At 46.4% G+C, this 12,928-nt stretch overlaps 1 protein-coding gene across 1 annotated transcript; it reads left to right on the forward strand.

Moving 5' to 3' along the window:
- Nucleotides 1–5,760: 5,760 nt before the first annotated feature.
- marveld1 (MARVEL domain containing 1) lies at nt 5,761–8,105 on the forward strand. The gene has a single exon (XM_072239012.1). It carries the CDS (start codon nt 5,869–5,871, stop codon nt 6,355–6,357), a length of 489 nt encoding a protein of 162 aa, XP_072095113.1. The 5' UTR covers nt 5,761–5,868; the 3' UTR covers nt 6,358–8,105.
- Nucleotides 8,106–12,928: the final 4,823 nt, after the last annotated feature.

A 12,928-nucleotide genomic window follows, 5' to 3' on the forward strand; every position in this document is an offset into this window, starting at 1 on the left:
ACAAAAACTACGCTAGACTACAGACCTATCCAGGACTGCATAAAGTGCACAAAACAGTGCAGGCATTACAATAAATAACAAACAAGACAATAGGCACAGTAGAGGGCAGTAGGTTGGCGTCAGTCCAGGCTCTGGGTATTGAGGAGTCTGATGGCTTGGGGGAAGAAACCATTATATAGTCTGGTCGTGAGAGCCGAATGCTTCGGTGCCTTTTGCCAGATGGCAGGAGGGAGAAGGGTTTGTATGAGGGGTGTGTGGTGTCCTTCATAATGCTGTTTGCTTTACGGATGCAGCGTGTGGTGTAAGTGTCTGTAATGGCGGGAAGAGAGACCCCGATGATCTTCTCAGCTGACCTCACTACCTGCTGCAGGGTCTTGCGATCCGAGATGGTACAATTTCCGAACCAGGCCGTGATGCAGCTGCTCAGGATGCTCTCAATACAACCTGTGTAGAATGTGGTGAGGATGGGGGGTGGGTGATGGACTTTTCTCAGCCTTCGCAGAAAGTAGAGACGCTGCTGGGCTTTCTTTGCTATGGAGCTGCTGTTGAGGAACCAGGTGAGATTCTCCACCAGGTGAACACCAAGAAATTTGGTGCTCTTAACGATCTCTACAGAGGAGTCGTCGATGTTCAGCGTAGAGTGGCCAGAATCAGGTTTATCATCACTCACATACAAATGAAATATAGGTAATACACACAAAATGTTGGAGGAAATCAGCAGGCCAGGCAGCATCTATGGAAGAGAGGAAACAGTTGACGTTTCAGGCCGAGGCCCTTTAGCAGTCTCAATACACTACGTAATGATTTGATCCATTTGCTTCATGATGGGAAGGATATTGAAGCTTTAGAGAGGGTTCAGAGGAGATTTAACAGGATGCTGCTGTTACGTACCCTGTTACGGGTTAAAGAACCAGCAGAAATGGAAAACACCTTTAGTCTGGTATTGCTTTTAACTAATGCTATTTTTATTAGTAACTACGCAATACAGTAATATAAAACCAGATAAATCAAGCAGATTAGCAGAACTTATGCATATACAGGTGTGTAAGTATATAACCCAAACTTCTTCAACCTTAGGGGGTAATTGGATACAGTCCTACAATAGTAGGCAAGCGAAGTCAGTTCAGTTTGTGATTTTTGGTTGAGCAGAATGGAGGGCAGAGAGAGAGAGGTGTTTAGTTCTCCAGGTAAGCCGATGCCGTCGATCCTCTGTTGTCCTCTGAAATCCTTTAAAGTCACCGAATGTGACCACAAGAAGGAGACCGTCTTCTGTGGTAAAGCTATCGACCCAGGCAAGGGTTGGACACCCTGATAACTTCCCACCAGTCACCCCCCTTTTCCACACTGCGAGAGCCACAGATCGATTCTCCCGATCGATCCTTCAAAACCCACCCTCTGTGGGCACGCAAAGCTCACGCAGTGTCTGAATCCGTGTGTCTCACTCCACACACGAAGTATCACTGACAGTGATCTTCAACGGATATCCTTTCAACACAAGCGGTACCACACCCGAGTTCAGCTATGGGTCATCCCAAAGTGGTGGCCACAGGATACTCCAACGTAGCATGAGGTACTGTCTTCAAGTGCCTAAAACTACCAACCCAAACCAAGCAAGGATTATCACACACAGGTAGTTTCCACACAAGGTTACCTCAAACACACAACTGTGATAGCCACTTATCCAGTTCCACGACACACAAAATAATTCCAACGGTGATTTGCCACAGGGGTGTCTTTCTTCAGTGAACTACCACACCCAAACAAGGGTAACACACAAATGGTATTCACAGAGGTACTGCCCTCACCAGAGAACCCACTCCTGTGGATTAACTACGTGGCAGTCACACCTTCGTATTCGAATGGAACTCAGACTCACCCTCACGGCTGCTTAGGAGAGAGTCCAAACAGTGACCTCTTTGTCATTAGGTTTCTTCCGTTTCAAACCTTCCTCTCTCCTCTTCTCTTCTAGCAAACTTGTTCTAGTTGCAGAAAACTTGTGAGAGTCATTTATCAATACTCTGGATCGATCTCAACTCACCCCTTTCTGGGCTATTGAAAGTTTAAACCAGGACCTCACTCACTGGTGTCTTTCATTGATCGAATCCATCTTGACTCTAACTCTGTGTGTCTGTAACTGTCCTTGTAAAAAGTAAACACGCTGCAGAGAAACCATAACATCGATTGTCCATCAAATAACGCCACCTCAGTCGCCATGGCGACCCATGAGCTGCTCGTTGCTCTGTCTCTCTCTCTTTCCATGGCAACCCAGAAGCTGACAGCAGCAGTCAGTGTCCTTGTAAAAGTGTAAACACGAGCTGAACGTCAGACTCCGCCCCTCTCTCTCTCAGCAGAAATCCAACAGTTAGTCTCAGTTCTGTCTTGTGCCTTAAAGTGACAGTCCACAGCAAAAAGGAACCCTCAGGGTACATAACACTGCCTGGATTAGAGAGCCTGGGGATAGGTTGACTGATCTAGGGCCGAAGGGTTTGCACTGTTCTATGAGCAATGTGCAAAAGAAGGTTTTCATTTTCACTGTACCTCGGTACATGTGACAATAATGAACTAATTGTATGGTAGTACAAGTGGTGGTTCATGGTGTTCATCTCTCTGTCCTGACTTGCCGCTCACCCACTGTCTCCCCAGTCCAACCCCACCCAATGTGTCCCTGTAGACTGAATACCTACTGTACACCAACCATTGCCTTACCCACTGTCTCCCCACTCTGACCCCACCCACTGTGTCCTCACAAACTGAACACCTACTGTTCACCGACCATTGCCCTACCCACTGTCTCCTCAGCCCGACCCCACCCAATGTGTCCCTGTAGACTGAATATCTATTCATTAACTGATGAGGCCACACTCAGGTTTAAGGAACATCACCTTATATTCCATCTGAGTAGCCTCCAACCTGATGGCATGAACGTCAATTTCTTGAACTTCTGGTAATGTCCCCCCTTTCACCATTCTCCATCGCATTACCCCTCTCTCACCTTACCTCCTTGCCTGCCCATCGTCTCCATCTGGTGCTCCTTCCCCCTTGGCTTTCTTCCATGGCCTTCTGTCCTCTCCAATTAGATTCCCCCTTCTCCAGCCCTGCATCTCTTTCATCAATCAACTTCCCAGCTCTTTATTTCACCTCCCCCCCATTTCACCTATCACCTTGTGTTTCTCCCTCCCCTCGCCCACCTTCTCACTCTGACTCATCTTTCTTTCCCCAATCACGCTGCAGGGTCTCGGCCCCAAACGTCCACTGTACTCTTTTCCACAGATTCTGCCTGGCCTGTTGAGTTTCTCCAGCACTTTTTGTCTGTTGTTCATTAACCATTTCCCTACTAAGTGTCTCCCCACAAACTGAATACCTACTGACTGTCGGCCTACTGACTGTCTCCCCAGTCCTTCCCCACCCACTGCATCCCCACAGACTGACTATCTACTGTTCACCAACCAACTCCCTACCTTGATGTCCTCACCTAATGAGTTGCTGTCCCAAACTGGGGAATGTGTTTATTCTGTAACTTTAAGCAATCTACTAATCTTTCACACGGGGGTGTGGGGGGAGGTAGATTTTACTTCATGAATGCGGTAGCCACCAAGTGTAAAACAAAATCCTTTAAATCCTACCACCCAGGGATTGGAGGGCTGTTCTATGTGAACTAGGAACATTGATTTCTCTAACTTCCGTTAATGCCCCACCTTCCCTTTGTACCCCATCCGTTATTTATTTATTTATTCTTTCTCTTTTTTTCTCCCTCTGTCCCTCTCACTATAACTCCTTGCCCATCCTCTGGGCTCCCCTCCCCCTTTCTTTCTCCCTAGGCCTCCTGTCCCATGATCCTCTCCCTTCTCCAGCCTCGTATCCCTTTTGCCAATCAACCTTCCAGCTCCATCCCTCCCCCTCCTGTCTTCTCCTATCATCTCGGATCTCCCCCTCCCCCTCCCACTTTCAAATCTCTAACTATCTCTTCTTTCAGTTAGTCCTGACGAAAGGTCTCGGCCCGAAACGTCGACTGTACCTCTTCCTATAGATGCTGCCTGGCCTGCTGCGTTCACCAGCATTTTTTATGTGTGTTGCTTGAAATTCCAGCATCTGCAGATTTCCTCATGTTTGGATTTCCTGTTGTTGTTTTGTTGCTTCTTGTGTTCTGATAAGCATTGTGGATATGATATGTTGGCTCCAGCATGTGTTGTCTTTTGAAAACTGGATGTTCGTCCTGCTTGTTGTGTGTGTATCTTGCAAAGATTCTGTTTAGTTTCTTTGTATTTACTGTGAATGCCCACAAGAAAATAAATCTCAATGTACTCCGATGATAAACTTACTTTGAACTTTGACACTTTGGGGCAGCTCTCAGCACACCTTTGGGTTGTGTTGGTTGTTAATACAAACAACGCGTTGGACTGTTTTCAGGTATATGTGACTGTGACGGGGTTCTGAATTACTCCTATGAACTGTGCTTTTGAAAAGAGAGAGAGAGAGTTGTTCAACACCAGATACCTTGCTAAAAAGAGAGAGAAAGAAAGAGAGAGAGGCGAAGACTGCTCACAGTTCGTTTATACTTTCTACAAGGAGACTGGCAGCTTCCAAGTTCTTACAGAGAGAGAAGGGAGGAGCTATTTGATGGACAGTTGGTGTTCAGCACGGTGAGATAAATAGAAGGTCAACTGTTAGACTTGCAGTCACATGGTTCTGGACACTGAATGAGCTTTGTTGTGCCCACAGAAAAGGTGGGTTTTGGAGGATGGATAAGTGGCTCTCGCAGTGTGAAAAGGGTGTGACCGGTGGGGAGTTATTCGTATGTCCAACCCTTGCCTGGGTTGATAATTCCACCACAGAAGAACGGTCCCCTTTGTGGTGGTCACGGTCGGTGACTTCAAAAGGATTTTGGAGGACAACACGAAGATCGACGGCGTCAGCTCACCTGAAGACTCAAATCTCTCCCTCTCTCTCCCTCACTACTCAACTCAATACCACGAAATGAGCTGAACTTTACTCATCTTCGTAAGACTAGCTATTTACCCCTAGACTTGAAGAAGCTTGGTTTTCATATATTTCCACACTTACTTATACATAATCATTGCTAAGCTGTTTGATATATCTGCATTTATATTACTGTATTGCGTAGTTACTAATAAATGCCATTAGTTAATAGCAATACCAGACTCAAAAGTGTTTCCCATTTCTGCTGGTTCTTTAACCAGTCACTGGGTATGTGACAGTGACAAACAGATGAATCCGAATCCGAATGGAAGCAAGCAGAGTAAGGGAAAGACAACGAGTTACACAATGTGGGGAGGAAAAAAGTATACGTATTAAATTTTGAAAAAGATTCAGGAATTAGATGATTAAAAAAGAAAAAAATCTAAATTAGTTTAGAATGATAAAATTATACATTTTAGAACAGGAAATTCAAAAAATAAAGTTAAAATAAAGAAAAAATACTTAGGTTTAGGAAACATTTACAGATCCAAAAGAAAAGTTTTGAAAAGATAGTAACGGAAAGGAAGTGACTTTCCAATAAAAAGGAAGTTCAGACTCAAACAACGTTGTGGCAAATTAAATCCGTAAAAAAAACACGTCTGGAAGTTTACATTTGCAGAATAAATCAGATTTTACAGGAAATTGTTAAAATAACTCAGAAAAAAACAGTTTAGTAAAATTAAAAGTTTAGTGACTGTGCCACGGGGTATGTAAGAGTTTCGAGTGAAAGTTTTTTTGGAGGAGGGAAGATAAGGATGGTTTGAAAGAGGCTGTGGTTTGGATTAGAGGGAGGGGTAGTCACAGGAAGCGGAATCACGAAACTCGCCGAGTGTCTGGGCGCTCGCTGCAGCTTTGGTTGGAGCTTGTTTGCAATCTTCCCTGGCAAAGATCATGCCCGTACAGTCCAGCAAAGTGTCCGTCCGGAGGGAGTTTCTGCGGAGTGTGCTGGGAGTTCTGCGGATCCTTCAGCTCGTCCTGGGCACCGTGGTCTGGGTAACCATCGCGGTGAGCAAGTACGACGGAACTTTGCACTACGTGGTTTTCGTGGCTGTGCTCTTCTGGCTCACCACCCTCGCCCTCTTCTTCCTCACCCTGTTGGGCAAGAGCGAGCTGGTGCCGCTGCTGGGAGGCGACCGCTGGCCCCTGACCAACGCTGTGCACGATGGACTGGCTGCTGTCCTCTACCTGGTGGCTTCCTGCCTGATCGGTAACAAGACCCGAGAGAAGAGCTTCTGCGACCTGCCCGGCTACAGCTACCACTGCCCGTACAAAGTCTACCTGAGTGCCACCATCTTCGTCTGCCTCTGCACCTTCCTGTACTTCATCTCCGCCATCTACTGTGCCTGCAGAAAGTGCCGCGGCGAGCAGTTGGTCGTCTAGCACTTGGCTCTCCCGGGGGACCTTGGATTCCGAGTGGCATGCCCGTCCCGCGCGACCCGCACAGAACACGCATGATATGGCCGTTTCGTCTTCCGTTTCTTTTTGCTGGACCTCGAGATTCCGCCAGTTGTTGGGCACGGAGGCAACAGGAGCGATTCCCGGTGAAAGAGGAGAGGGAGATTTAGCGAGGAAGGCCACCAAAATGGAAATGGGATATTAGGATTTTGTTTTCTTCATCTGAAGAAGAGAAGATTCTGTATGGATTATTTCCTGAAAGATAAAGCCCTATGACATCGAAGCAGATTTATTGTCTGCTCTGCAATTCCATCCGGGTGACTTGTTCCTCTCAACCACATTCTCTTGCCTTCTCCCCATAACCTTTGATGCCCATACTAATCAAGAACCTAGCCACCTCCGCTTTAAATATACCTAATGACTTGGCTTCCACAGCTGTCTGTAGCAATGAATGCCACAGATTCACCACCCTCTGGCTGAAGAAATTCCTCCTCATCTCTGTTCTAAAGGGACATCCTTGTGTTCTGAGGCTGTGCCCGTTGACCCTAGACTACCCCACTGTAGGAAACTTCCTCTCCATGTCCACTCTATTTAGGCCTCCAGAGCTCGTGTGTGTGTGTGTGTGTGTGTGTGTGTGAGAGAGAGAGAGAGATCCCAGAATTATCAATCCCCCCCACCCCCTGCCCCCACCCTCTGCTCCACCTTCACCTCTCACTGGAGACTGGAATTCCTGCATGACGTTTTGGCTGGAGATTGAAGTTCACTTCCCACCCTCTCCCCAGACTCCTCTCATCCCCTGCAACATTCCACTGCACAGATCTTGGGAGCTGAATTAACTTCCTTTTGACAAGCTGAATTAAGCCACTGTACTGTAAAGCAAGTGAGAGACAGACAGACCCACAACCGATGTGGCCAGTTGGCAAGCAGAATATTTCTACTACACGAGTCTTGAACTGCGTGTGTTTAATTTCCTTTGTTCAGGCAGTTGGGAGGCACTGTAATTTTACCCAAAGTGTATAATTGTTGGTGTACAGAAGCCCCAGTGACCCTGGAAGTTTCTTCCAAGTTTAGGCCTATTACCAATGTAATTATTTGCCTAACCCAGCTCTCTGATTTGTAATAGAGCTTCCCTGAACTTGTGGTAGCAAATTTTAGGGTGATATGTTTGTTTTAAGCTAAAGGATTATTCACTCTTGGCCACTTTACTAAGTACCTCCTGTACCTAATAACATGGCCACTGAGTGTTTGATTGTCGTCTTCTGCTGCTGTCGCCCACCCATTTCAAGGTTCAACATGTACGTTCAAAGATGCGTGCTTCTGCTCACCAACGTTGTAACGCGTGGTTGTTTGAGTTGTTGTCACCTTCCTGTCGGCTTGAACTAGACTGGCCATTCTCTGACCTCTCTCATTAACAAGGCATTTTCACCCACTGAACTGCCACTCAATGGATGTTTTCTATTTTTCACACTGTTCTCTGTAAACTCTGTTGTGTGTGACAATCCCATGAGATCAGCAGTTTCTGTGATACTCAAACCTCCCTGTCTGGCACCAACAATCATTCCACAGTCAAAGTCACTCAGATCACTTTTCTTCCCCCTTCTGCTGTTTGGACTAAACATCAACGGAGTGTCTTAACATGCCTGTATGCCTTTATGCATTGAGTTGCTGCTACATGATTGGCTGATTAGACATTTGCATTAACGAGCAGGTTAATAAAGTAGCCACTGAGTGTGTATCTTCGTATCCAGTTAAAGTGGTGTGGTTCGGTAGGATACCGAGGCACACAGATTTATTTATCACATGTACATTGAAGCACCGAAACATCCAGTGAAATGTTTTGTTTGCTTCAACAACCGACTCCGTCCGAGGATGTGCTGGGGGTGTGGGGGGGGGGGGCAGTCCGCAAGTGTTGCCATGCTTCCAGCACCAACATAGCGTGCCCACCACGTACTAACCTTGACCAGTATGTTTCTGGGCTGTGGGAGGAAACTGGAGCACCTGGAGGAAACATACGTGGCCATGGGAAGAATGTACAGGCAGCAGCGGGAATTGAACCGCTGTCAATGATTACTGTCATTGTAATAGCCCTTAGAGGATCAAAGTTAGGAGGAGTTCCACTGATGAGGGGGGCTGCCTGATTTTGGGATTCACATTGTGGCGTTTGAGGGAGTCATTGGAATGGGCCCTGGATCGTGATGGAAGGTGCTAGCCAGAAATATCGACTGTTTGCTCCTGTCTATACATAGATGCTGCCCAACTTGCTGAGTTCCCACAGCATTTCGTGCGTGCTGCTCTGGATACAGTGGAAGGGTTTCTGGGCAGAGAATGGATTGTGTGATAAGCTAGGTGGATGGGAACTGGAAGGTGTGGGAATCCGGAGACTCTTATGGACATGAGGGATTCTGCAAATGTTGGAAATCCAAAGACACACAAAATGCTGGAGAAACTCAGCAAATCGGGCAGCCTCTATGGAGGGGAATAAACCATTGACGTTTTGGGCTGAGACCCTTCGTCAGCAGGTGCCAGCATTTATTGCTTATCCCTAGTTGCCCATGAGAAGGTGGGCTTGACCATTGCAGTCCTACTAGTGAAGGTGCTCCCACAGTGAGCTGTTGGGGAGCTCCAAGATTCGGCCCCAGTGACAGTGAAGGAATGGCGATGGATTTCCGAGTTGAGGACAGAGGGTGACTTGGAGTGGAGTGGTGCTCCCGTGTGCCTGGAACACTTCCATAATGGAGGGCACGGTCATAGGCTTTGGAGGGTGTGAGTGGACAATAGACAATAGGTGCAGGAGTAGGCCATTCAGCTCTTCGAGCCAGCACCACCATTCACTGTGATCATGGCTGATCATTCACAATCAGTACCCTTTTCCTGCCTTCTCCCCATATCCCTTGACTCCGCTATCTTTAAGTTAGGTAGGTAGCTGAGGCATAAAGGCACATGGCTCATATGGGAGTTATGAGAATGAGGGGTGGGTAATTGTGTGTAAAAGAAACTTCATTTATTAACCCAAAGATGGTACTGCAGGCATCCTTATATAGCGTGCAGTTACAGCTGGAGATGTTATCAAGGCATTTAGATGACATGGTAGCGTAGGGTTAACATAACGCTGTTAACAGAGCCAGCAACCCTGGTTCAATTCCACCACTGTCTGTAAGGAGCTTGTATGTTCTGTCAGTGACCATTCCAGTTCCCTTCCTCACTCCAAAGACCTACGGGTTAGTGGGTTAATTGGATGTAATCAGGTGTAATTCTAGCAGGCTTATTGGGCTGGAAGAACTTGTTATCATGCTATATCTAAATTTTAAAAAATACAAAGAACGATTACTAGACAGGAAGGAGTCTAATGGAGGGGTTTGGGAGGGGATGGTTATGTGCGGAATAACTGATACCCAGGGGTAAGTTATGGGCTGGAATATAATTAAAAGAATTGGGAGTTTGTATATGGAATAAAAGATCCCCCAGGGGTGTGATGGAATAAAATTGACCAGGTTGTAAGAACAGTGGACATTTGGAAGTGTGTTACACATTGGAATGTATCCAACGGGCCTCCATTTTAAGGATGAAATTGCAGTTCCACGAAGCATGCCGGGTGTGAACTAACGTTCTCAGAATGTGAAGTGCAAGGATGAATATCTCATGAAGGAGCCTCCTAGATCCAGCTGTTGATACAGATATGACGTATCCCAGTAACCCAATATTGCCCTGGGTTTCTATTAGGAACAGGAGAAGTCACACTTAAAACAGTGCTCCCTTTCCCATCCTCACACCCTGTGCCATGTGCAAGCACCAGCTCTTCCCCCCTCTGATTTAATACAGATCAGCCCGTGTGTGACGGGAATGTCATTCTGATGATGGGGTGGGGGAGTTTCCTCAGTCCAAGAGTACATGTGTAAACCACAGGTTAGATCAAGACCCTTCTCACTGCTCATTCAGTAGCATGTCATGTTTCGGAGACGAAGATTTAGGAAAGATGTGAGAGATTAGGTTTATTTGTAATTGAAAGATGCAGTAAATATGTCCTTTGTGTCAAATCAAATCAGCGAGTATTGTACTGGAGCATTGTATAGGACTCACCATGCTCCCAGTGCCAACATAGCATGCCCAAAGCAGCACTCACAACACGCTGGAATAACTCAGCAGGTCAGGTAGCATCTGTGGAAATGATCAGTCAACGTTTCAGGCCGGAACCCTTCGTCAGGACTCCCCGAAACGTTGACCGATCATTTCCACGGATGCTGCCCGACCTGTTGATTTCCTCCAGCGTGTTGTGAGTGTTGCTTTGACCCCAGCAACTGCAGAGTATTTTGTGTTTACGATAGCATGCCCATAACTTGCCAACCCAAACTGTACTGTATGTTTCTGGAATGAGGGTGGGGCACTCGGAGGAAACCCACGTGGTCACGGGGAGAACGTACAAACTCTTTACAGCTGCGACACGAATTGTATCCCAATCAGTGATCACTGGTGCTGTAAGATCAGAATCGGGTTCAGTATCACTGGCATATGTCATGAAATCTGTTGTGACAGCAGTTCACTGCTATAATAATAGTTAACTATAAATAATGATTAGATAAATATATATATATAAATATTAAGTAAGTAGATTTATTGTGCATTTAAAACTGATGGTGGAGGGGAAGAAGCAGGTTCCTGAAACACTGGGTGTGTGCCTTCAGGTTGATAACAATGAGAAGAGGACATGTCCCGGGTGATAGGGGTCCTTAATGATGGACCCCCTTCACCTTTTTGAGATCTCCTCTTGAAGGTGCCCTCAAGTGCTGGGGCGGCTAGTGCCCTAGATGGAGATGGAAGAACTTACAACCTTCTGTAGCTTTTTCCAATCCTGTGCAGTGGCCCCTCCGTACCTGACAGTTGGAATGCTCTCCACGGTGCACTTGTAGAAATTGGTGTGTGTCTTTGATGACATACCATATCTCTTCAAACTCCTAGCGAAATGTAGCCGCTGCCGTGCCTCCTTTGTAATTGCATCAATACATTAAAGTGATTGTGCTAACCACTACCCTGCCACCACTTTCATGGCTTCCGAGAGGGTAAAGGGAGTAAGGTGATGGCAGATATCTCAGGTGAGAGGACTGCAGAAGGTGAGATGGTTCTCCTTGGGGCAGGGGTGTGAAGTAATGGTATGTAAAAGGAGCATTCTAATTGGTGGAAGGGTCAGGAACCAGGGGAGGGAGGATGGAAGAGGAAGCAAAAAGTGGACTTGAGGGGGATAACACATCAGCCAGTAGACTTAATGGGCTGAATGGCCTAATTCTGCTCCTATAACTTATGCTCAAGAGTCTCTCATGGAAGAGCAGTTTTACCCAGAGAACGGTCAGGGTCAGGTGTTTAGTGTGGGGTGATTCAATTTCGGCATTCTAAAGGGAACTGGTTAAGTACTTGGAAGGAATAGAAGAAAGTTAGGACTCCTGAGAAAGGATGTGGAATTGGGTCTTCCAAGTTGGTGCTGATTTGATGGGCCAAACAGTCCATTTCATTCCTATAACCATTCTGTAAAGTTTTCATCAGTGCTATGTATCTTAAAAACTGCTATATAAAATCATTCTATCTTTAAATTTTTACTTGCTCCCCACATCCCCTCAAGTCCTCTTTATGCTTCCCGTTCCATCCTCCCTCCCCTGATTCCTGACCCTTCCACCAATTAGAATGCTCCTTTCACATACCATTACTTCACACCCCTGCCCCAAGGAGAACCATCTCACTTTCTGCAGTCCTCTCACCTGAGATATCTGCCATCATCTTACTCCCTTTACCGTCTCGGAAGCCATGAAAGTGGTGGCATAGTAGGATAGTGGTTAGCACAATCACTTTAATATATTGATGCAATTACCAGAGTCCAGAGGTCTATCCTGAGCAGCCACCTAAAGTCTTTGGGGGTGGAGAATTGGAAAGACTGTACCTCAAGTTGTTGACCTAAAGTGTAGCCTTAAGGGGTTGACCTGTTTGGTTGCAGACCAGCCAACAGCACAGCAGAATAGTTTTATAAGGGCTGGCTATGTGGCAGAAACCTCAGTTAATTCCCTCTCTTTGTAGGTTGTTAGAGGAAGCGCCCTCTCCTTCACCGGACTGAATGTCCTGAACTTTAGGACGTTCAGGTCGATGGGCCACACTTTGGCCAGATTGGTACCCTTCCCTACTTACCACTGGGTGTTGATGGGAAACCAGAGATCTGTAACTGCTGTGCAGTCATTCGGTTTCAATAAGTGATCAATGAGTTAAGATTTGTACAGCATTGAAGATCATTCAGCCCATTGAACCCATGTGTTCCTTTGTCCTGGAGCATGAAAGCAGACCCTTCAGCCCTAGTTCATGCTGACCATGATGTAACCAAGCTAGTCCCATCTGTCCACACTTCCTTGTTGTGGTGGTTATTGGATATATATTGGTTTGCAAGTTAAGTATTGTTGGACAGAGATGATGTGTGGGGTCTAGAATGTCAAGAACTTTTAGTGCCGGTGTGTGAGGGGATTGCTGGATCTGTGCCTTGATGATGGGGAGCTGCGGCATGGGGTGAGGCGAGGTTGATCATTAA

This window comes from Mobula birostris, chromosome 21 (genome assembly GCF_030028105.1).
Source record: "Mobula birostris isolate sMobBir1 chromosome 21, sMobBir1.hap1, whole genome shotgun sequence".
Classification (NCBI taxonomy): Eukaryota; Metazoa; Chordata; class Chondrichthyes; order Myliobatiformes; family Myliobatidae; genus Mobula; species Mobula birostris.